Below are 26,463 nucleotides of genomic sequence, written 5' to 3'. Positions count from 1 at the left end.
ACATGGCTACAGTTTTAGGATAACATGAGTGTAAATGAAAGATTATTTCTGGGAGGGAGAGAGTAGTGGCGCACTTTTGATTTTAAGTTATTCTGAGCTGATTAATGGATAAATCCACCCTTCAGTCACAAGGAAGACGAGGAGGAAAATAGGAACAACCACACACACACACACACACACACACACACACACACACACACACACACATACACAAATGCATACACTCAGAGGAGGGGCTGCTACACTGGTAATTCACAATGTGTGTGTGAGTGTGTGTGAGTGTGTGTGGCAGTGACTAGGCATGTGCCTATGTCAGTCGACACGATATTCAGCACATAACATTTTATTATGACTCCTGTGCTCCATTCAGAAGTTTGGTGATGAAGTAATTGTAATCATGATACCGAAACTGCCACTGTTGGTGAGCTTGTACATGAAAAAGTATCGTAGAGTGTCGTAGAAGTCTTAAAACATGAAGAATTAAATCATTGTCTTTCATGTGTGTGTGTGTGTGTGTGTGTGTGTGTGTGTGTGTGTGTGTGTATATATATATGTATACACAAACACACACACACAGAGTCAGCCAAAAATGTATACAAATTTGAGAAAAAGAAAAACTTGCATAAATATTTAAATACTAAATGTATTGCTGTATGTTTTATATATACTGTATATACTGTCATATTATCATCTATCTATCTATCTATCTATCTATCTATCTATCTATCTATCTATCTTTATGTGATAATATTATTAATATTATAATAATGTTTTTTATTAATTAAAAATTCTTTATGTATACATTTTTGGCAGACATACATTGTCCATATACATACTATATATATATATATATATATATATATATATATATATATATATATATATATATATATATATATATATACATTGTATGTATGTAATATATATTAGTATGCACATGTATCTTGTTAGCCAGCTAACTACCCTGACAAAATTTTAAATAATATTTAAATAATAATTAAATATTTAAATAAAGGATTACTTCTGCCTTTGTAATATTGGTAGCTAGGAATTCTGACGGACCTTATGATTAATGGTTCTGTTTTTGTCAGATGTTTATTATTAAGTGCTAACAACCACCGCTCTACAGCCTGAAGACAGACTCGCATTTTTGGCTTGGGTTTCATTTACACACACACACACACACACACACACACACACACACACACACACACACACACACACACACACACACACAATAAAAAAAATGCACATAAGTAAAGAAAGAAAAAATAAATTAAAAAAAAGAACACAAACTGACAATCGTACACGTCTTTTTGTTCCAGTGTGTTTGCTGCATCCATAAAGTTAACCGCCAGACATTTTTATAGTGATGAAATATTTCTTTTTCTAGCAAAGATAGAAAAAAGCCTCCAGCTCAGCTGGCGATCTGAAAAAGTCAGAGTGGTCCCAAATGAATCAGAAGTTTAGGATTTTTTTTTATTTTTTATTATTAACTCACACACTCGCTCACACGCTTGGGAAGGACGTGTGAAAAGAGAGAGTGGCCTTACTGATAGTCCTTCCTGCTCAGCATTTGTGTAGGGAAAGACAGAGGGCTAGGGAAGAAGTGCACTCGTCTTTACTTTATCTATCCATCAGGAGCTTGAGAGCCCTCTCAATGTTCATGCGATGGCCAACGCGTGTCACTCCCAAATCGATGAGGTCGTCTTTTTGCAGATTTGGCAGGTGAGATCCCTCGATCTCGTTCTCCATGAAGGCGTCTCTGTGTTCGGCCATGTTGAGGCTCTCCAGCCAGTCAGCGACGTCGTGCTTGGACCACAGAAGGACGGGCTTGCTGGAAAACGGCTTGGAGTTGGATGAAGATGAGGACGAGGAGGACGAGTGCAAGAGTGAGAGAGGAGATGCCGAGCGACTTCCGAACGGACAAAGAGGCGGAGTCGGTGCCGGAGAAGAAGCAGGACCTGGCGTCGAGGGGGTGGGGCTTGATGAAGAAGGGGAGGTGACCGAAGCAAGGATGGAGGGAGGAGTGGATGGAGCGGTGAATGTTAGAGCAGTGGAGCGCTGGGTACCTGAGACAGAGGGAATGGCAGAATCCCTAAAGAAAGAGCGAGAAAGACAGAAAAGATAAAGAAGAGGAAATATATAAAAAGAAATGTGGAGAGAGAGAGAGAGAGAAAGAGACAGATCAATTTTTTTTTATTGTGAAAAAAGAAGGTAAGGAGAAGAGTGGGAGTGAGAATGGAAAGGAGAAACCAGGTTGAGAGAGAGAGAGAGAGAGAGAGAGAGAGAGTTAATCCACAGTTACTTATAATTAAACAAGGAGAAAATTTTACATCAGCTTTAGGCTCGTAAATGTACCTTATCTAAAATGAATGATTTAAACATATAAGTGTTACACATTCCATCACAATCCAGTCCCAGGGGACTCACGGAGGAATACTTAGACAGGGTACATCCTGGACAGGGTTCCAATCCATCACAGGGCACACACACTTTACAGACACTTTGGGAACGTCAATTAGCCTAATCTGCATGTCTTTGGACTGTGGGAGGAAACTGGAGTACCTGGACGAAACCCACCAAGCACAGGGGGAACATGCAAACTTTATGCACACAGGGACACGATCGGACCCGGACCCTGTAGGTGCAAGGCAGCAATGCTAACCACTAAGCCATTATGCTGCCCTGGGCCAACTCTGATGTTGTGTAAATCAGTTATGGGCCTTGATCAAGGGTTCAATTTGGCCTTGCTGGGCATGGATCCTAAACGTCCTGACAGCTCCACGGCAAGGAAAGCCCATCAGTGTTTCTAGTTTCTGCCAAAGCTAAAAAAAAAAAAGCCCATCCACACCGCATGTCCATTACATTGGGACAGCGGGACTACAGACAGCATCATGGACAGGTATATTACTACCTCATAGGAAAATTGCACCATCCCAGTTCACAAGAATCTTAAAGAAATTTCATAATATCTTGTGGTATCCATACCATAAAGAAGTGAGTCTGTTCTAAAAGCAAAGTGACTTTGTATTTGTTTGAGTGTGCGTGATTGCTTGCGTGTGCATGTGAGCACGCAAACACTGTTATATCATCACTGGCCATTCTTTTATACGACTTGTAACTGATTATGACCACATGCCTAGTGTGAGTAAAAAATCTTTGAGATTTTGGTCAAGAACCTCTGCTGTGTGAGAACAAAATGTGAAGTGTGACAGATGGAGACCTGCGGCAGTAACAATACAATTTGTCTCTGTGTGTGTTTTTGCCATAAAAGCTGATCAGGACATGTGGCTTAAGGCTTTGTGAGTTCAGGTTCTTTCAATATGGCCTACTTATTTCTCCCTTTAAATGTGCATACATGCAGTAATACACACGAAGCCTGAAACACAAGCTGTTAAAGAGGCTTGTAATTTCCATATATAGCCACTAGAGAGAGCTGTAACAATATGTATCTGCACATGTTAAAGGCGTATGGTTATTCTACAGTATAATGTAATTAGTTTAGAATCTGACTTTAAATAATTGATTAAAACAAAGGTTTATCATACATCTTCAATTCGACATTCTCTATCTATATAGCAATAAGCCCCCCACCCCATGGTCTGACCAAGTTCCCACAGTTTATCCAGTTCCCCATTTATCCAGTACCAATACTTCCTGGCCATGTAGCTGTCATGTGCTCAATGCACCTATCATGTGGTCACTAATTTCCTACCACACATATGGTTATATGCTCAACCGGTCCGATGAGATGGAAAAAGTTATTCCTATGTCTAAACAGATCGCACTATGCTCTTACCAGGCTTACTACGTTGTCATTGTGTCCGTGGATTGGTATAAATAATGTGACACATACAATGCTTTTCAGCACAAAGTGATAGTGTGAGGAATTAAATCCAGTATTTATACTAAATGCCCTGACTGTGACATAGACATGCTGATAACTGCATGTGAGCCATAAACATGGTAAGCACATATAAGCATTATGTGGTCCTCTACAACATATTACAAACCTACCATAGTCAAAGTACAAGCCTGAAGAGGTCATTTCATCAATTCCATTAATAAAGCACATCCTAATAACAACTCACTCACAACACCATTCAATCTTTCCCATCTGCACCATGCTAGTACAACAGTGACGTCCCTAATGGGTGTTAGTTACATCGTTAACCAGTCAATGCCACCATAATCATGTCCTGGTGTACATTGTCATCAGACTTTTTCAAACATGTCCAAAAGAAGACAATACGTCAAAACAATAGTTTTTCCTGTGTTCCTGCCAAGTTGTAGAAATTCTTACTGTGTTTACCAAATTCTTTGGGACATGATGGGGACATGGCTCAATGTTAAGGGGGTTAGGCAACTTTTTCAACTATCCGTTGTAATATCCTCAGCCACAGACAATAATCACCCAACATCTACTATTTTTAGAAACAGCTAATTCATGCAATAAGTCATGTGGCAGCTGCACAATGCATTAATTCATGCATATATCTTTGTTTGAAAATAGTAACAATTTCATCTGTCTTTGCGCATTCATTAACTCTCGGGTTAATGGTTGATGGGAATTGAGATTCTTAAACTGTAGCTGCATGAATTTTTACATTGGCCTGATGACACCTATTTTAAAGATAGATAGAGGTGTTCCTTCTGATGTGGACAGAGTATATATATATATATATATATATATAAAATTGTTATATATGATTGTCACTCACCTGTTTGTAAAGCTCCTAGGTCCTGTTGGAGAATCAAGGGAATCACCCTGTTTTGGGGATTTTTCCCTATTCATGTGCTGCAAGATGGAGCTCAGTTCACTAATAACATTTGCCTTAGGATCTGGATTAGATGAGGGGGGGCTGCAGACCTCAGGATGGTCCCTCCAAAGCTTAGATGCTCGTTGTGTGGGTGTTTTGGGGGGCTCAGATTGTGGTGGAGGAGGTGCAGGTGGGGGTTGATTGAAGGATTCAGGACTCTCCTCAATTAGAGGGTCCCTGTAAAGTGCATTGCTTTTGTTGATGATGGGCTTCATTTTTGGCTTGGGCGGCACAGGGGGTCGGTCCACCAGGAAGACCTGCCCGTCTGCATAGACTGTGCAGGTGTCCAAAGCCTCACTGCCTTCTGAAGACAGTGTTGAGATGCTGGACACGGTAGAGATGTTGCTGGTGGTCTCTAGGTGGGGGTCTCCGCTACTTCGGCTATCCATTTCTATTCCCGAGTCTATGATTGGCTCAAAACTCTCAGAGGGTGGTGGAGGGTAGCTGGAAGGGGTAATGCAGTTTAAGATTCCAGGACGTTTCAGTTCGGAGTTGATGGGTGGAGGAGCATGGGGGAGGTATGGAGGCAATGGTCCTCCTGGTATACTGTTTTTCCTCTGCTTAAGAATCTCTGCTACCTGGTTTTCAGGAATGTCAATACTGTTGGCAAACTCTAATGGAGGTGGTAATGGTTCAGCAAACACAAATTCCTCATCAATATCGACTGAGGCCAGTGGTGGTGGGGGAATTCGGAAAGGCAGTTTAATTGGCTCATCGACTGATCCACCTGCTGTGATACTTTTTGTTCGGGATGGGGCAGGTGCCTGGGAGTTGGGTGCTGAAGGCAGTTTGGAATCTGAGTCTCTTAGTTCTGTGTCTTGTTGATGTACCATTTCCTCTTTCCCGTCATCATTTACATTATTTTCTTCAATTTTCACTCCATCCACACTGTGTACCATCAATAATCCTGCTGGCTTCTGCTGTGATGTATCTACAATGTCAATCACCATGTTCTTCTTTTCCTCTGCCTGCTTGCCATCTTTCATACCTTCTCCTTCATATTTAGACTCTGTCATCTGCCTCCGAAGACCGGACCGGCCTGTGCAAACAGAAGCAGCAAATTTTGCCTCAATGCCTGATCGAAGCTTGGTATCAATAAAAAGAGGTTGATTGATATCTGGTTTGTGAGGCTCCACCTTTGGGGGAGGTGGAGGAGGCTGCACTTGCTCTTTTATAGCTCTGTCTCGGGCTGCAAGAGCCAAAGCTAATGGGGAATTTGGATCAAGAGCTTTACCTGTAACTGGGTGTAGGTATCCTTCACCATTGGTGTTATAAGTCTTTATTGTTGCTGGAAGGCTGACTGGACTATCCAGATCAGGGCAGTTTCTTGTTCGTGTATTTAGAGGTTCACGTACAATCACAGGTTCAGGGGCGTTAAAGTCTGTCACATTGCCCCCACTACCACTCCCACTTCCTCCACCTCTTTCACTCTCACCCCCACCCCCTTGTGAAGCTTTAAGCAGTGAAGCAGGTGGTGCCATGAGTGTCCGAAGCCCTTCATTATTTGCAAACATTCCCTCATCAATGGACTTTGACTGGCGCAAACGAGGGGCTGGAGTGGTCATTGGTATATCCTCATCCCCCAAATCTGTGGAAAGAAATGCAGGGGAGTTCCTATGTGCTTCTAGCCTCTTTTCCCGGTCTCTAACCGCCCCAGCGATAGCAGCAGCAAAGGGATTATTTACATTAAGTGTATCCTCAGGTCTCAGCTGCCCTGGATGATCCAGAGTGTTTGTCTCAATCTCCATGCTGCTTCCCTGGCTACTTTTTCCACTGCTGCTAGTGGATGGTTCTTTGACAATGATGGTGGGGATTGGAATGGAGCAGGTCTTCTCAGGACTATCTTCCACATTTGGCTGCTTTACTAACATCCCTTTCCTGCGTGCTGGTTTGGCTGGGGCATAAGGTGACTTGTTTCCTACTTCTGAATATGGGTTCTCAGGGACAGAGGCCCTGCTTCGATTTCGGGAATTGTGCTGGTTTTGTATGGAGTTTGAAGAGTCATACTGTTCTGAGTTTTGTCGCAGGAACCCACCTCGACCTCTGTTGATGGTGTTTGTATTTCCGTACCCTTTGCCTGTTTGGGGTTGCATAAAGCCAGGCTGATTGTTGCTATAGCCTCGACTACTGGGGGCACTGGGGCTAAAAGGGGGTGATGGAGGGGAGATGCCAGGTGGAGGTGGAATGTCTTCTGATGTATCAGGCATTGAAAGGCTCCGTGTGAACTTTAGCAATGGAGGAGTCAGGAATTGCTTTTCCTCTTCTGTAATACCTAGACAATACAAGCATGGCATATGTTACAGTATCTGAATATCACAGACAGAAAACTTTCATTCACGAGTACAGTCTTAACAAACAAGTTTGTAAGTAAGAATTGCATCTAAGACCATGAGTTAATATCCAAGTTAGCTCATTTAAATTTTTTTAGTCTCCAAATTCTAATGAACACTAGTTAATTATCAACACTGCTCAGGCGGTACAGGATTAATTGTGTTAGCATGGATAAAGGGGAAGTGAAACTTGATCTAACACAAATGACTTTCAAATTTTTGTTAAGCAAGTCCAAAAACATACTGCTCTTGGCCTAATGGTTGTCATGGGTCTGATAAGAAATGACATCAATTGCATAATTCCCTGCCCTAGGCCATATGGTCAGAGAGGCAGACATTTGAAGCACCATGAATAATAAAATTAGCACTTATTAAAATGTACTTTCCAGCTGCATAATTACTTCCAATAGCTCTAGCGAAGGAATTTGAAGTGCCAAGCAGATCAGCCTAATTTAATGAACTAGACTCAGCTGGCAAGACAGAACCTGATGTGGGATTAAAAAGTGCAATCTGCCCTGGGAATAGTGATCAACAAGCGTAAAAATAGTACCACAGGAACTTTCTGGTTGGATAAAGAGTCTATGCATGACGTAAGCACATTATTGACTTGGGATATTGTTCATAAAGTGGCATTCTTTAGCTTTTAATGTTAACAAATCAAAGTTGAAAGATCTTTTACAGAAAACATAATTCAGACTTCTCATTCTTTAAACACTGCTGGACTAACCCCACCATGAGTAAGTATAATTAGACAATAAGTAACACCACCATACCGTATGTCTATAGTGCTGTAAGGGAAGTCAAAAAGTTCTCAAAAAATGTTTAAAACCACCAGACTGTCATTCATTTCACATAAGTGCTGATATAAAGTTGATGTTGTGTTAAAGTAAAGTACTTTTGTTGAATATTAATACAGTATGTGGTTAAATGATACAACAGTAAGTTCAGAGTTTACAATAAATATAATGTGATAATGTATTGTAAAATGTAATAAAATGTTATTCTGTATTCCTTACCAATGGACTTTTGTCTCTTCATTGTTCCCTTTGGCACACCCAGATATGCCCCCTGTGGGCCACCAGGAACAGTGGGGGGAACGACAGCTACACCTTGCCGTTCAAACATAGCCTAGAAGACAGCACAACAAACATAAGCATTCAATATTTCATAAATAGACATATTTAATCTCCTCCCAGCAAAGTATATTGTACTTCTCCAAATACCCAAAAATAACCTGTACAGTGAATATGGTGCTTATGGTATGTGGTCTTGGAATACATCCAAAATGGACTGATGATAATGATGAGTCTTTTAATGCTATTTATTCAGTATGATCTGTATAGAGAATAGAGGATGTGTTATGGGACAGAGCAACAGTGATTGTCTTTACTTGGTCTATATAGTGAATACAGAGTAGGATGTTATTTTTAGCAGTCAGTATATTTACATGGGGTTGTGTCAATCTGACTTGAATGAGACTTTTAAATTAATGTATAATGACTGAATTGAACTCCTTAAAGTCGGACTAGTTCACCCAGAAAAGTCGAGCTATTTTGGCACACATACCTAAATCAGACATGTACAGTAAATTGGCCTATGTGCTCTGCACATGTTCCACAGTTGGGCTTTAACCCAGAAGTTGAAGAAAAATGCCTAAGAAGAAGCTATTACTAATACAGCGTTGTTGTCTGCTTGGTATTGTAATAGTTCAATACAATATTAACAAGCAGAAACTGCTGTCCAATTATAATGGGATAGTCACAGATAGTAATCCAATTAAATGGCCTAGTTGAGCTATAACCATAGCTCGAATTAACTGTACATATAAATGTACTGACTGGTGATATGGGAAAAAGCAGGAATTACGCTGAAGTCGGTAGGCGTGACCATGCAGCGGCTGGCGGGGCGAGGCTTAATGGTGGCCACTCTCATGTCTGCTGAGCCGTTGTCCCTTGTGTTTTTCTGGGAAGGAGGCACTTCATCCACTTTATCTGTGACAGACAAAGAAACACTGCACACTGTAAAACAGAAGAATGATACCAACAACTTTTGACTCCGATAAAAGGAATATCTCCATGGTGCGAAAAGCTGATAATTGCATAGATTTTTTCATCAAAGGACACTTTTGATGAAATTAAAAGCGATAAACAAAAAAAGGGAATACAGCCCTCAAAGCCGTGCAAGATCTGTAGAATTCTGTGCTTTGTGCTTTAGCCACTGCTGCCGAGCTGCATGCGTGCAATGCACTGGTTTTATTTTTTATTTCATCATATACTCTTTTTTTTTTTTCAGTTTAAAGCCTGCATGCATTTTTGTGTGATTACTTAGAGTGACTTGAAAAACAATCCTCTTCTTCAGACCCTCAACATTAGACGAATGAGTATCTACACACAGACGGGGAAAGAAGCATGATTTAGCGCTCAAGACGCTGAACCCAGACAGGCTTCTACAGACTGTATATATATAGAGATTAACTTGCCTTATATATTGTATACACACCTGCATACCCACATTCATAAACACAGGCATTTATATGACCCAAGATTACAAAAGCCTGAAATGACTTTTTCACCCACTCTCAAAACCTCTTATTATGAACTGCATCTAACTACCATTTACCATTTTCTATAGACTGTCTTAAGCACTACCGCAGCTTAAAGGTACTTTGAAGATACTGGAAATGTTTAGATCAGGAGTGACTAACCACTGAAGAATCATGTTATTAGAAGAATGAACTGCTAAGAAAAGGCTGGGAGTTTTAAGCACAGTACAGTTACAACCCCAAAGTGGCAATACTCTTGTTTCTAATGCATTGCAATGTTGCTTGCAAAAAGTTGCTTTATTAAGTACAAATTTTAAACCAGCTGGAAGTGGCAAAGCAGCCCTTATGCGTGAACACAAATCAACCGTTTCTCAATTTTGGTGCTTGATATGAAGGTTCTATTAACATTTCCACAAAAGTGCTTACTGTACTGATAACAGCATGATCTTTTTTCTTCACTTAACCCATATCATTTTGCTGACCACAGGGTGGCTAAGTAAGCAAAAGTGGTGTTACCAGCAAAATTGGCAAGTTTATTCTTGCTAAAATAAACAATAATTTCCAGAAAACTAATTTTTTCACATAATACTATATTTCCCTAAATAACACGCACTTTCCCTTGTTCCCCTAATAAATAATTAACTTTTAATTATTTATTTTAATTTGTATTTTTTTATTTTTTTTTGCAAACTCATTTCACACTGTTGTGTATACACACATTACTGTATGTAGCCTACTGGATGGTTATGTGCTACAACGTGGTCCTAGAGAAAATTTTGTTTCAATGAATACATCGTAAAAGCTACTTCACCAATTATGTTCTGCAGCAGTTTTAATTGCCCTTAAATAATAATAATTAAATAAAAAAATTATACTGTAAGTACAACCACCTCAATACTATCAATACTATACTGCAATATTATACTGTTGAACACAGAGGTTGCAACATATACTATATAGATGCCATGTTAAAAAAAAATTGTTGGCCTTTTCTATTGTATGTTACTTTACAATAATAATATTGTAACATCACAGGACAATGCACATGTTAGGAAATTGATAAGGGTGCAGAAAGCTGAGCCCAACAGTATTATGTTTATGTGATATATGATATGCTTCCAAGCTAATCAAATGTTTACATGGAGGGCAGAACAGAGTCACTAGCTTGATCATTGTGCTTAAAGTGTGAAACATTGGAGCATATTCTACAGTATGCAGCTATTTAACAACAGGGACACTACTGATGGCACCATGATCAGGTTCTGAAGGAGTTCGCATTACCATCAGTGGTGGAGTTGGGCATGCCAAGAGGCCCTTGCCCACCATAAAATTTGATAGAGATGGCAAGTAACATCATTCCCCAATGAAACCTATTGGCAGACCTCAAACTGAAGCTACTATACTGTATAGACCTGGTTATGCTGTCTTTGAAAAACGTGTAATGGACATTAAAGACATTGGCCAAGCAAAAAGCATTTGAAATCTGTATTATCACCAAAGTGGAAAAGAACCTCAAACATGGCTATACTTCAAGAGAGGAGAGCCACTGGGACACTAGCAAGCTACGCTAGCCATCCGCACTCAATCTGGGGTCTGATCAGCCTTACAGCTACATTATTGCTTTGATTGTTTCACAGATACAGTACATGCTGAATATGTATCTGCTATAGCTAAAATATACCCAATATACCCTCACTAAATTTTTGTTTCATCTTTAAGAATATGATCAAGTAACTTGCTGGGGAGACTTTACTGTCTATCTGACATGCAGAAAAAGGTTGGAATTGCAGTTAAAATACAGAATATAAGTTCTATTACTACTAACCTCTACTACGTAAAACCTCAACTATTTATGTCATTTTGAATAGTTTATTAACTAAATTGGGGTATTATAATGATAGAGTTTTAGTATTTAGTAACACAAAGTCTATTTTAACAACTTAAACCGGGAATACAAAGGATTACTTATTTATTTATCAAATCCTACATTATAAGATCTATATATAAATGCAGAGTTCTGCAGTCTTGCTTATTGTTGGAAGTATAAACTACAAAAAACATAATTTCAATTCTAGTTAAAGATTAGCATAGCATTAACAATGTTAAAAAATATATTACAATTTTTTATTAGAAATTTTGAATCTAAAGACATATGACATATAAAAAACATGTATTTACCATTAAGTCTTCTTATTATAAATTAGAAGCTATGTTTAGAATGCAAGAGTGTTAAATGGCACTAGGAAACATCGGAAGTGTTTAATTTCTGGGTATGAGGATGTTAATATAATTTATTAATATATGGACAGGATTTTGATCTTGTGTAAGCAATACTATAAATGTCTGATTCAATTGTGCTAAGCATTCTTAATTTCCCAGGACTAATAAACATATATATATAAAAATTTGACTTTACATGTTCACTTGTTTTAGTAGATTTTTAACTGATTGTACATTAAGTAATATTCAATAAATTAACACAACTGTAACTGTTGACTTAATGTTAAGGCTTTAAGTGTGGCTTTTAAAAAAAGGAACATACAAGCTATTGTAAAGTAATGAAAATATACATATATAAAATAACAAAGGAAAATTAATGACTAAAATACTATCATAACTTTATATTATAACAGTCTAATGTTATATATGAATAAATGAAGTAAAATTCTGACTTAATACAGTCATGCAAAAAGGAAAAACTTGCTTGTGGTCTTAAACTTAATACCACTACAAAACTTAAGGATCTATTCTAAATGCTAAAACTTACATGGTAAGATACCAACACTTACCACCTTTCTTTTTCCTTAAGGTGGCTGGAAAAAGAGCGGAAATCATACTGCACAGATCAATTTAAGAAAGATTCACACAAACCCACACACTTATATTCTCATTAAGTAGCCCTTAACTGACCTAACCAGGTAGTTTTACAAACATGAATTCCAAAACATGTTTAGTCTTTAAAAATGTGTTCCTGAGTTCTACAGTGATATTAATCTTATTTAATACTCATCAAATCAACTGTACTTATGCAGATTAAGTAATGGAATAAGCCTTTAAAGGAAAAGTTGGAATCCTGGAACAGATTTTAAATACCGTCTATATTTATTTATGCTATGGTATTTGTAATGCACTCAGTGATTCTGGTGCAAATCTGTTGGTTGGTGCTGTAATTTCACTATTCTAGTGAGGTGATATTGGCTGTTGGTACAGTAACTCCGGTAGCATACGGTAGGCGATCATTGCTTGGAGAGATACAATTGAATTTCACAGAAAAGAAAAAAGCTACAGATAAACTATTAGGTAGAGATAAGGCATGGCCACTGGTGTCACTGTCTACTGGTATTCAAATGGCATTGTAGGTAATGTAAAAAAGCAAAGTAAATATAGATCCATGTGTTGATGAAAGAAGTTGACAGCACAAAGTCTATCTGGAATTCTTCACACTATAAAAATATTGCGTATTTTTAAAAATATTTTGTATGACCAGTTGCATATTGACAGCAAAATGAGATATATCCATTTTACATATACTGTAACTAGTTTTAAGAAATAATAGTTCTTACAACCACTTAAAACTCAGGAAGTATCGTGTCTATTGTTTCTTTAAGTCACAAAAGTGTCTAAAGGTACAAATGGCAACATTTTGCACAATTTTTTGGGGGGTTACATCAGTGAGAATTTTAAATGATTTCACAAAACAAGTAATTTCTATGTAAGTATGCAATTCAGTATTACATTTAAATAGGCTTCAATAAAAAAAAGAATAGCAAGTTCTTGAAACAAGGTCTACCAGGGTCTTGAAACAACATTTTTTGTTCTGCACAACTCAATTACACAGTTTGTCAAAGCTCATGAGAAAATTTAAAACAATGCAAAAACTTTAGTTTGCAATGCATCCTCTGTCTTTTTCCCATACTAGTTTCAATTTTACTTTGGCTTTTGACAACAATGACTTATCCTAAACAAAACCAGTGCTAATGATAGTTTAAAAAAGGCAGATAGTCATTAATGGTCTGAAAATGGTATTTATCTCTTTTTGCTGTCAAATTGTTCATATTTATTGACATGCAAGAATTAATAGGCAAGAATCAAGTAAACGTTTTTGGTTTTAAGCACAACCAAGAAATGCACATTGAAAACTTGTATTATTGCAATGGGGCCCAAGACAAAACAGACAGTTTTTTGACAAAACCAAGCAAAGCATACTCTAAGATTTCAATACAAATCCAACCAAAACAAGAACACAATGTAAAGAGCATAGACTTGGCATGCAAGAGCTCACCATTAAAGGAACATTTCTGCCAAAAAATAAAGTGTACACATAGGTTTATTTCCCCAAAAAACATCCAAGACATGTTTGGGGTCTGAAGTTTGCTTCATTAAACATATGTTGGGTTATCAACAACTACTCAATGACACACTTGATGACCATGCAGTGCCATTTAATCCGAATAATCAAGATGGTACTGTATGTGGTGAAATATGCAGGGCAAACACTCCTGCTTACCTTTATCCACTACTTGTGTTAAGCCGGATTGAAGCACATACAAATAAACACACAAAAATAGGAAAGATAAAAAGATATCAGAGAGATCTGTGTGAACACAGCTCATGTGTGCATTAGGGGGGGTAGCTGAATATCAAAACAATGTAAAAATTGAAAATACACTCAGTATGATTGTATGCTTTCAAAATTGACCTAACAGTTTAGCCCACATACAGTATAGGTAAGCTGGTCATACAGTACCAGTCAAAAGTGTGGACACACCTTTTATTATTTACATTTTTTATTTTTAAGTGATTTATTTTCTACCGTCTAGAAAAATACTGGATATTTAAAAAATATAAAATAACAAATATGGAATAAGGTAACTAACTAACTAATTAACTAAATAACTAACTAACAACAGTCAATTTTTATTTTAAGACATGAGGGTCAGCTGTTCTGAAATATTTCTTGACAATATTTATTGTCAAGTGCATTTGCAAAACCCACTAAGCACCATGAAGAAACTGGCTATCATAAGAGCCATCCCAGGAAAGCAAGACCAAAGCCGATTAGAGACGTTATGATGGCTTTACAGAGCATAAGTAGCAGACATGTCTCAATATCAACTGCTTTAAAAATGTGTTTTATAGAAGATTATTGCATATTTTGTATGCCTTAAGCATTGTTTTACAGGGTAAGAAAGAAAAATCAGGAAAGACCATGGAAATAGAAGGTGTGTCCAAACTTTTGAGTTTAAGTCTACACAAGATTTAGGTAGTAGAATAAGTACTTATTCTTTAAATGCAAAAAATGCAAAAATGCAAAAAATAATTGATATAGTTGATACAGTGTTTTGCAATGCTTCTATGGCGTATTTGTTGGTTTAACAAAAAGAAACAAAAATTCTCACTTCCTGTTTAGACTTGAATACAAATACTTTAGAGCACTGACACAGACAATTTACTAACATGTGTGACTGTATAATGTGTATTGTATATATGTCTAGGTGTGTCCTTATGTATGTCATCACTTTCTATAGGAGTGAATGTGTTATAGGAGATATGATGTATCATGATGCAAGGTAATGTTTGTGCATGCGAGTGCGTGTAGGTGCCTCTGAGTGTATGTGTATATGTACAGAACATACTTTATGTTTGTGTTTAAGTGTGTGTGTATGTGCCTTACCCATGTCCTCTAATTCTGATGTCATCGATTTGGAACGCATGGACAGTGCTGTGGTTGGTGCTCGCTTTGGAGGAGGCGGGGCTAAAGAGAATAGCGGTAAAAAAATTTCAATACAAGGATGAGTCAAATAAAAAACCTTTACTTTCATTGTATTATTGCATTGCTTATTGCAAATAAGTTTCAACAAAGAAACCAATCATCTTTGTACATGAACGGATAGTTTACAGGATTTCTCTAATTTGTCACACTTTAAAGATTTTTAATTCACTCACCTGCGTACAATATTCAAACATAGTTAATACATATTTGTGCACAATAATGTGTTTTCGTGTATGATACAATAAAATTCAAATAACTCACACAATGTTCAGAACGAGTACACCTATATGTCATCAATCAATCAATCAATCAATCAACCAATCAATCAATCAATCATAAAATCCACTAGTCTTAGTATCCAGTTTATACTATTGTCAGAGTTATCGTTATAGAAAATAGTAATTTATACCCCCAATGTCTTTTTTAGATGCTGCTCTACACAGTGTGTACTGTAATGCAAGAGCATCTCTCTCTCTCTCTCTCTCTCTCTCTCTCTCTCTCTCTCTTTCTCTCTAATGTCTAATGTGGCAGATGGCTGCACTGTGGTTAAGGTCTGAGAGCATCAGGTGCCAAACTGGCATTCAGCAGGACACTGGCATCCTGTCCTTAATTCCTCTATTCTGTCCATCTCAAAATGACCCAGTTCAATTTCCCATTAAAAAATTTCTCCTCAGGTTGTTCTCTTGTTGTTACTTTTTAAACTGTATATCCAGTGGGGCCCAAAAGTCTGAGGCCACTGGTGAAAAGGCTTCTATTTTAAAGTAGCTGACATGTACAACAGTACAAATTTGCTTACATTTATATAGAAAAAAAATACTCATTTTTTTTTTATTGTATCCAATCCCCCTACCCCCACCCCCTCCCTAGGGGGCTCCCACATTAAGGCTACTACTCCCAGTTAGGGAGGGTCGAAGACTATCAAGTGTTTTCTTCGAACCATGTGATGCCAGCCAACCGCATATTTTCAAACTGCTTCTTGACGCACCGTTGGGTGCGGCGTAACACACTCGGAGGACAGTGCTGTCCACTCCTTCCACTTGCGCGAGCTCACAGACATCCATGATTGGCTGTAGAGCTGTGATTAATGTGAGAGCACTAAGTGCCTTCGGTCTCACCCCTCGGAGAGAGCTCAGCCATACAGCTCTTTGTGGGCCACCGGCTGCAGGAGGCTACAGCATCACCCAGGAATCAAACTAGCGATCTCTGGGTGATAGGGCGAGCACTTTACCACTGCACTAAATATTTACTTCCAATTTGAAAAGATGGGTTCACTTTTGGAACACATAAGCACATGTATATAAACTGTACAATTAAACAAATACATTATTCAGAAGGAACAGAAAGTTTAGCAGTTTTAAAGGGACAGTTTGAGATTTTTCAAGTCTGTCTGAAACAAAAATTGAGGTGAATGCATGTACCTGCTCTGCACACCAACACAAGTCAGCGTATAGGTGAATAGAAGGAGTCGTATGGCTAGTTTTGGGAAAAGACAAAAATAAAATTTGTACTAAATACACCATAATGTTAAAAGATACGTCCTCGTTATGGCTCAGTGGGACTGAAGAATCTTAGAATGCATTTTTGCAAAGAACAAATGTTGTGGAATTTGGTGCCAATTACTTACATTGGACTTACACTCCGGGTGACAAACTTCACGGTCTGCAGAGCAGGACAATTTAAATGTCCAAAACCTATTGAAATGTACTTATATTCACCCTAATTGTGATTTAAGACAGACTTAGAAACAAAATCCGAACTATCCTTTTAAAAAATGTGTACATCTTTTTTCTCATTTTAAAGAAAAAAGGTCTTATGTTATGTGTGCATGTTTTATGTTCGGATATGTTTGTTTTATAAAAACTGTACCTTTCTTTCTTGCATTGTCATCATTGTCCAGGTTCCTGGTGACTGTCACTACTTTAATGACGAGTCTGTTTCCACCCTGTCGTATCATGTTGACCACCTGTCTGTGTCCCACCTTTACCACATTCTCCTGGTTCACCTGAACACACAGACACACACCCACACTTTGTCTCTCTTCTTCTTCACACTCACCACTTAACCTAATGTGACACAAAATAAGTAAGCTGTGCTGATGTGCTGATTCAGTGCAATTATTATTATTAAGTTAATTCAGTGGTAGAAGCTTGTTGAGCTAGTTGTGATTCCTTTGTACTTAAGGCTTGGAGATGATCTTAGTTCAAATCTGCGCAGTGCCAAACTACCATGGTTGGGTCCTTTAGTAAAACCTTTAACCTTCCCCTCAGTTGTATCTTGCATTACTTCTGGGCTGCCTGTTTTACAACCTCAGAAACTGGAATATGTGTTATTGTGTTTTATACTATGTAAAATACTACGGTATATTAATGGAAATATGTTAACAGTTGTTTAATGTACATTTTTACACTATTTTATTGCCATTCCATTCTGTTGCATGTACCAATAAGATCAATGCATTATAACCCTATTATAACCTGTATTACTCTCAGAAAAAGTACAATCTTACCTGATATAGTAGTTTTAAAAGAAGGTTCAATTAAATAAAAATCTGTTAATTAATTTCTGTTCACCAAAACTAAACATCTCAAAAGGTTGTTTTCTCTCAAACGGTAAAAATGCAAAAAATTACTTTTAGATAGGAAAAAAACTTTTATTTAATTTTTACCAACTACTGTATAACCAACACTGGTAAATACGGCCAGGGTCGATTACCATCTCTGTGTGCATGGAGTTTGATGTTCTCCCCGTGCTTGGTGGGTTTCCTCCGGGTAATCCAGTTTTCTCTGACAGTCCAAAGACATACAGATTAGAAACTGGTGTTGCCAAATTGCCTGTAGTGTGTGAATGAGTGTGTGTGCTCTGTAGTGGATTGGCACCCTATCCAGGGTGTACCCTGCCTCATGCCCTAAATCTACTGGGATCGGCTCCAGGCCTCTCGCGATCCTGAATACAGGATAAAGTGGTATAGACGATGAGTGAGTGAGTGAGTGAGTGAGTGACTGTCAGCATCTCCACAGAGAAGTTTTTTACCAAAACAATATGTATACAGTCTGAAAAAAACAGGAAAGCCTGACATCGCTTGGCCTCCAAAGGAAAAAACACCACTGCATCACATGGAGGTGTTCATTACTCTTAAGTTTACCGAATTGAAGTAAGTTTGGGATTTTCTCAGCTTGAGGTACTTCTTTATAGTGATTTTTTTAAGGATGACTTTAAAAATGATAATTAGTCCATGCTAAAACACACTATCAATCAAGCAGGACAAAGTACAGACATAAACACTGTTCAGACACAAGAAAAATTGTATAGCTATATTTTTGCAATAATCATGTTATTATAGTAATAGTAATTATTTGCTAATTATCCTATTGTAATGCCACTTTATTAATTCAGTCAAGGGTTTTATGTTTAAAAAATCCCACTTGTAATACCAAGAGTGCTCAAAGGAAGGGGGTTGAAAAATTTAAAGTTGCAAAAAAAAAAAAAAAACCTTAGCAAAAAACAAAGGCTGAATCATAGCATCTGTAAAATGCCAAGGTTATTTTCTTATGACTACATGAAACTGTTGATGCTTTTCATCATGATGCTAAAGCTAAGATTTCGCTTAGATTACAGCACACAATATGGTTGATAGTTTATTTGTGGAAGTACATTCAGGTCATCAGCTGATTTCATTTTATTGCCACATAACATTGCTGGGCCTGGACCCGACCAACGCCAGATCATAACACAGCATCCAGAGGCTTGTACAGTGGCCACTATGTACAGTATGATGGGTATCTCAGTGGTTAAGGTGTTGGACTACTGATTAGGAGGTCCATGATTTAAAACACACCATCACCAATATGCCACTGTTGGCCCTTGAGCAAGGCACTCAAGTTCAACTGTTGAGATGTATAATGACTTTAAGTCACTCTGGATAAGGGCATCTGCCAAGTACCATAAATGTAGCAACAAAGTGCACAATTATACATTCTAGAATCATATTTCAAGCTATAATCAGGTGTCAGATTGTGACATAATTAAATACAACGTGAATAGAATGTACTGAATCTCAATGTCTTTAATTGTTTTTTAAAACAAGTAAGTTAATTAACTGCCTGAACAATATGATTGAGAATCAAGAAATAATTAAATATTGTGCTAAGGCTTATAATTGTGTTGTTTGTTTGGTTAAGATTAAGCCAATCTTGTACTCTAGAAAAATAATAATAATTGGGGAGCACTGGCCAGATAATGAAGTGACAAGATTAGTTCCTGCACCTATCGTCCACCTAAGAGCAGACTGCAGAAGCAGGAACATTCTGTTTCCAAATCCAAGCAGGCCCTGGGATCTTTATTTATAGCCAAGAAATGCAAAAACAAGAAATGCTTGTGTAGTATATGTGCTGCCTTAGCAAGCATACTGCCCTTACGCCACCTCCGGCCCATATATCAACTGGGCTGCAAGCAGGCACCTGGAGGAGAAAAGGTCTTAAAGCTGGCCAACCCTGTGTCCACCTTAATGCTGGTGTCTAACATATCCATAAAATCAGTCTTGCTCATTTTGAAGTCTTCTCTACTGTTCACACACCTGATCTAACATACTGAGTAATAAATAAGTGCCTTCTATTTCTCTCATTCATTTTTATGTCCACTTTTGTAAGTCATAAGTCCTGAGTGATTGTGTTTACTTTAGACTTAATTTCTACATCCGTCTTGAACTACAGTTAATTTTACATACACTAATGCACTAGTCCCACCCAGAACCCTTCATTATTTTCATATTTTCCTCCCAAAAAGCCAGACTTTCTTAGATTTCTTCGATCATTTTGAGCATGTTCTTGTCTCTAATTTTAAGTCCAGTCCCTGTACCTGAGCAGTTTTGGAGGAATGTGTTTGTTTGTTAAGCCACACAGTGACCTGTGAATCATTCACGCATAAAAGGCATCTAGCAAAAGGCATGAATCAGTAAGAAACTGGTGCAGATGATGACAGATGATCAGGCCGATGATTAGTAGACTGGTGATGCTGAATGCTGAGTGGTTATAAAAAGATATGAAGAAATCAGGGGTGGTTCAAGACTTTTGTACAGTAATATACAGTATTTTGCATGCACTGTCTATGTGCCTGTTTTTTTTCTTCCACAAGATTTGTTGCCTGGTTTGTTATATACTGTACAACCCATGTATTGGTATTATGACAAGTTGAATTGAATTCAATATTATGTATTAATTACTTTATTAATTGCAATCAAACTATTGGGTTTGATTCCCAGCCAGTGCCCCAAACCCAGCCACCGGATGCAGGATATCCTTAGTGCCGGTTCCAAGCCTGGATAGAATGAGTGGGTTGTGTCAGGAAGCACATCCGGCACAAAACCTGTGCCAAGTTGTATGCGGATCAGATGGTCTGCTGGAGCATCCCCTTGATGAGATCATTCGAAAGACCGGTTACAACAATATCTTAATTGCCATATAAGTACGTCAAAAGAACTTACTCTCTATACTTTCTGCCTTTAAGCTCAATTATTTTTTTCGTTTTTTATGCGGCATGAAGTTTTAAGTGAACAGACAGCTATGCCAACTGCATCACTTCATGCAAATGAGCCGTGACGGGAACACACTTTGCACATGCTGATCCGGTGATCAGCATATGCAAGCATGTTCAAAGGAAATGAGTGAATTGGCAGGAATTGGTTTATGCAAACATCTATTCAGAACTTAAAAGATTGATGAACAAAGCCAACTGGCCTTGTTGAGATGAGTTTGTAATGTTTAAGACAGTCTGAATCCGTTTTTTTAAATGATCACATACATTTTTTAACTTTGTACCAATGCTATTATTATTATTATTATCATTATTATTATTATTATTAGCATTACTAACACCCTTATGAATGTTGTGTCTGTATGCCTATTATATAGATTTGCAGCTTATGATAAAGAAACTTTTAACATTTCCCCAGATTTAATTGCACATTTAATAACACACCCTTGGTGAAAAATACAGAATCATGCGTTCAAGACTAAATGGTAAAATGATAAATGGCAAGGTGATAAATGGTAAGGTGACACTAGCAGCAGCTATAAGAGCGTTCAAGTATAACTGAGAATTGATAATGAGAGTCTTAGCTAAACGTCTGAACGTCCATGAATAACGATCCTGGCCGAGATGGCTTGTATCCTGCTGCAGCTGTTCCTCTGAACATTCAGTGAGTGAAAAGTTTTTGCAGGACAATGTACGACTTGATACTGCCCACCACATGTACATACACATGCACGTCACAGGAATTTAATTCAATTATTGCCACATCCCCTGTACTGTACAGTCTTGATTTCCCTCCAAGTCGTTTACACCAATTTGGGCAATTAAAGGAGTTCCTGGGAGGCCAGTGATGCAGACAGTCCCACCCTGGCTCTGGACTACTAAATGCATTAGTGTAGCAAGGGACGATACTGTACTGTATAGAGAAATAAAGGTAGCTTTAACACTTATAACCATGTTCTGTTATTCTGCACGATCAAATCAATTCAAAGTCCTGGTTTGACTTGAACGCTAGAACAACTAGAAATCTAGCTTGCTAATTATCTAGTTAGCTACTATTTACTAATCATGGTCACATATTGATAGAGGAGAAAAGGAATAAAAGCAGGTGGATCACAAAAGTAAATTTATTAAAAGAACAATTAAATGTTAAATAATTAACAATTAAACTGTAGCTTCTGTCCCTCAGATCCATTTATGAAACCGTGGCTTCTGTATTTATAGTTCCATTGAAGGCATTCCAATTGATCGTCTCAGAAGGTGAGACACACCTCAGTATTCACTCTGTGTAAATGTGTACATATTTTATTACTAAAAAATAAAGATCCATCAATGTGTCATTTCTTTTTTTTTAGGTTTGTAGTATAAGTCGACAATTTCACAGTCCAGAAACATGTCTTAAATTAATGTGCTTTGTCCTCATCGTTGTCTTCGGCGCTGTCTTTCTCTCTCTCTCAGTGACGTCTGCAGCGGCATGAATCATCGCTGCCAGCCTTAACAGCGCATCACAGTTCGCACAGACACACCAGCACACGCACACAAACAGCTGCAGCAGAGCTAATGCCTGCTCTTAAGCTCAGAGAGTAACACACACATCAGCATGGGCAGGTCCACCTCTCTCTCAATCTTTCCCTCCGTTTCATTCATTTACATGAAAAAGCTCCATACTTCTCAGATACAGATTTTAAGGGTAGGATAATCATGTGTATTCAGTGACTGCAGTTTGTACATGTGTAATTACACTGATCAACATGGAGAGAGGGAAGATTCCTGAGCATGCAACCACAAACACGGCACGACAAAAAAAAAAATCACAATCAACAATTTTAAGCAATTTCCCTTCTGATAAATATTACAACTGGACATACAGACAGGATAGGCCATTTCTCAAAGTCAGGTATTTTCTGGCTCGGATGCAGTTCTGCACACCCTCATTTAAGGGGAAAGTAGCTCATGCATTTTTAGACAGTAGCCTGAAGTCACAAAATGCTGTCATGGACTAGTTTGTTATCAGAATAGAAAAGCAGAAAAGACTTTTAAAAAATGACAATAAATGGACATATCACAAACGTTTTGCAACCCCAAGCCTTTTTTTTTTTTTTTTTACAGTTTAGAATGTTCTAACATTTATACTGAAGAATTACTGTTATCATTGTGCATTTTATTCTATCACTAACTTTATTCTATCAGTAACTTCTACAGATATAAAATGGTGGGTTTGTGTTCGCTTATCTTCTAGACGGCTTATCCTGTGTACAGGGTCTCAGGGGTCTGGAGTTTATCCCAGGAGACTTTGGGCACCATGGACAGGGTGCCACTCCAATGCAGGCCACAGACATATTACAGGTAATTTGGGAATGCCAATGAGCTACCATGGGGAAACCCACCTAGCACAGGGAGAACGTGCAAACTTACACACAAACCCAAGGAGAGAATAAAACCCTAGACCCTGGAGTGGTTACCACAGTGCTTACCACTACACCACCATACCGCCAGTGGGTTTGTGTGATATAAAAATGTAACCAAGATAAATCATGGCAATCTTTTCAATTCTTCAATTTACTAATAAACTGAATTCGAGGGAAAAACTAATATAATAGAAGTTGTTTTGCGGGAAACAATGCAAAAAAAAAAATTATACACTGATCAGTCAAAACAATAAAATCACCTGCCTATAAATGGGTAGGTCTTTCTTGTGCCACCAAAACAAGTCTAATCCTACAAGACTCCTACAAGCCTACATGAATCCTACAAGCCTGGAATCCATAAGACCCCTGAAGGTGGCTGTGATCTCTGGCACCAAGGTCTTAGCAGCAGTTGATTTAAGTCCCGTAAGCTGCAAACTGGGGCATTTATGGATCAGGCTTGTTAGTCCAGTAAATCCCACATCAGATTGAGATCAGGGGGATTTGGAAGCCAAGTCAACACCTTGAACTCCTAATCATCAGGGAGTCTATTGCCATTAGGGAATACTTGGCCTGCAACAATTGTTTTTACCATATGTGTCAAATTCACGTCCACATGAATGCCAGGATGCAGGTTAATTCCAGAGAACACTGCCGAGAGCATCACACTGTCTTTGATGGCTTGCCTTTTTCCCATAGTGCATCCTGGAGCTATCTACTGCCAAGATACAGTAAGTGAGATAAACATTCACTCATCCATCCACATTACGTAAAAAAAAAAAAAAAACATTATTCATTAAAACAAGCCTCCTTCTTCCATTGCTCCATGTTTCAGATCTGACCTTCATGTGCCCATTGTAGTAGCTTTCAGTAGTGGTCGGGGTCAGCATGGACACTCTGACCAGTCTGTGGCTACGCAGCACCATACACGGGAGTTACAGTGCACTATGGAATCTGACACCTTCCTATCATAGCCGGAAATAAGATTTTTAACAAATTGTGCTTTTTCTGTGATCAAACAAGCTAGTCTTATTTCTCATGTGGATTAATGAGCCTTGGGTAAACATGACTCTGTCACCAGTTACCCCTTTTTAGAATGCTTTTGGTAGGTACTAACCACTCCATACCTGAAACATCTCAAAAGACCTGCTGTTTTAAAGATGCTTTCGCTCAGCCTTTTAACCATCACATAGTGGCCCTAGTTAAAGACTCTCAGATCCTTACGCTTGCCCATAGCACATCATCTTGAGAACTAACTGTCCTAACTGTCTATAAAGAGGTAAACAATGCTATTCAAGTCATCCATCAGTGCTGTTAATGTTATGGCTGATCGTTGTATGGTTGCATATAGTAGGTGTGCACATCTCGTTATAATCGGCCATGTGACTGTGTTTAAAATCACCCACAATTACACTTATGCTTTAATATAATTATCATTCACCTGCACATAAAGCAAGTTATTGTGATCGACCTGACATAAAGAGCAGCTGATTTTCACAACGTCTTCTTGACTTCATCTGGCTGCTGAAGCCCTGGTGCACAAAAAAGGAGAAGAAAAAGCATACACAGTATGTACGCTTTCTCACTGCTGAGTCATATTGATTAGGGGAGAGGTGCAAAGTCAGTTCCAAAACATCAAATGTATCACGGGAGACTGTAAAGGTTAAGTTGTGTTAGCTTTCCCCTGCTATGCTGTCCTGTTGCTAACCTAGCAGGTTAAAGCAAACATGACAGATGGTTTATTTTAGCCAGTTTTGCCAACATATTTCCTTCTTGTGTCTTTTCGAATTTAGATTTTACTAAATGCTTCATACATACTCAAGTGTAGTATTAACAGTTTTGTTTAATGTTATAAATAATGCTTGATTACCTTGGACCAATAAGGCTACGGCAAGCCTAAGAAAAACGTGAGCAGGATGAGCCAAAAATAGGAATAATGTTTGTTTATGTTGTATTTGCAGCAAGAAGAATGTCCCAGAATGCATTGTGACATAAGGGCTACACTCACTCTCTCTCTCACACACACACACACACACACACAGGTTTGTACAGTGATACCCACTTAAACGCTGCACTTTGCTGCCCTTCAGCTGTGCCAAGCAAAACTGGGTTAGCAGGCGGAGCGCTTCACAGGATGAGGAATGTGTGTCTGGGTGTGTGTGTGCGTGTGTGTGTGTGTGTGTGTGTAAGAGCAATCCGAGCAGAGGAATCACAGGCCTGTGTAACCAAGGCAACAGCCCAGGAGGCTGATGTCACAGAAGTACCACATGCCATGGTGAAAAGTAAAATTTAAAGCATGATATGTGTGTTGATGTGTGTGTATATACGTGTGTGTATACAGTACATAGGGTACTGGTACATACGTGAACTCATATTTTGCCCTGTCCATCAACAGTATGCAGCACATTGTACTGTATGTGAACAGCAGGGATATTTCTATTCAAGCCAACATTTCTAAATATGCTGTCAGAGCTGTCGTCATGGTTATACTGCATCCCACAATGCAATGCGGTAGGCAAAATAATCAGAAAGTAAACACAGTTACGTGCTTCTACTGCAATATGCTTTTTTTCCCCCCCATATTGTGGAGGTACCATAGTAAATTGTCCCTTAGGAAAATGCTCATCTGAAGAACGCTGTAGATCTGTGGTCGGACCATTTTCAGTTCTTCTATTTGACCAGTGGGTCTGATGATGATAATGCAGTGAACATGGGGATTACATTTTCTCCTCCAAAACCTTCACTGCATATTGGCCTAGACTAAATAGGTAACTAGACTAAAATAGATTTAAATAGATTTAAATACAATCATTCTTGACCTGGTGCTCTCCAAATTCTTCCAACTCTCCAAACTATCAATATTAAAACATCCTTAACTTTAATGACTGGTAAGAAGCAGAAGTTAAAGCTGGAGATTCTCACTGAGACTGGTATTTCCCTGGAATACATACTCTTTCCATTGGTCTTCTAACTCAAGGGCTGCTCTTTTAAAGCTCACAGATGACCCAGCCATTGATTTGTTCAGAGATTTTGACAAGCCTGCATTGTAATCAGCTTTCCAGTG

The 26,463-nt window shown here is 38.3% G+C and overlaps 1 protein-coding gene across 1 annotated transcript in view; it reads right to left on the bottom strand.

Annotated features, from left to right (window-relative positions):
* Positions 1-1,342: 1,342 nt before the first annotated feature.
* The window catches only part of LOC128527831 (SH3 and multiple ankyrin repeat domains protein 2-like), a 90,006-nt gene continuing 64,885 nt past the window's right edge, over positions 1,343-26,463 (bottom strand). Inside the window, exons 16-24 of the mRNA XM_053500441.1 lie at positions 17,335-17,470; positions 15,370-15,450; positions 14,203-14,211; positions 12,485-12,508; positions 9,478-9,537; positions 9,020-9,144; positions 8,170-8,281; positions 4,725-7,095; positions 1,343-2,098 (exon numbers count right to left, since the gene is read on the bottom strand). Coding sequence (XP_053356416.1) covers positions 1,627-2,098; positions 4,725-7,095; positions 8,170-8,281; positions 9,020-9,144; positions 9,478-9,537; positions 12,485-12,508; positions 14,203-14,211; positions 15,370-15,450; positions 17,335-17,470 — 3,390 coding nt within the window. The 3' untranslated portion in view covers positions 1,343-1,626. The remainder of the gene's footprint in view (positions 2,099-4,724; positions 7,096-8,169; positions 8,282-9,019; positions 9,145-9,477; positions 9,538-12,484; positions 12,509-14,202; positions 14,212-15,369; positions 15,451-17,334; positions 17,471-26,463) is intronic.

The sequence above is a fragment of the Clarias gariepinus genome, chromosome 7 (assembly GCF_024256425.1).
Source record: "Clarias gariepinus isolate MV-2021 ecotype Netherlands chromosome 7, CGAR_prim_01v2, whole genome shotgun sequence".
In the NCBI taxonomy this organism is placed as follows: Eukaryota; Metazoa; Chordata; class Actinopteri; order Siluriformes; family Clariidae; genus Clarias; species Clarias gariepinus.
The sequence above is the reverse complement of the archived record's forward strand: the minus strand, read 5'-3'. Positions and strand labels throughout refer to the sequence as shown.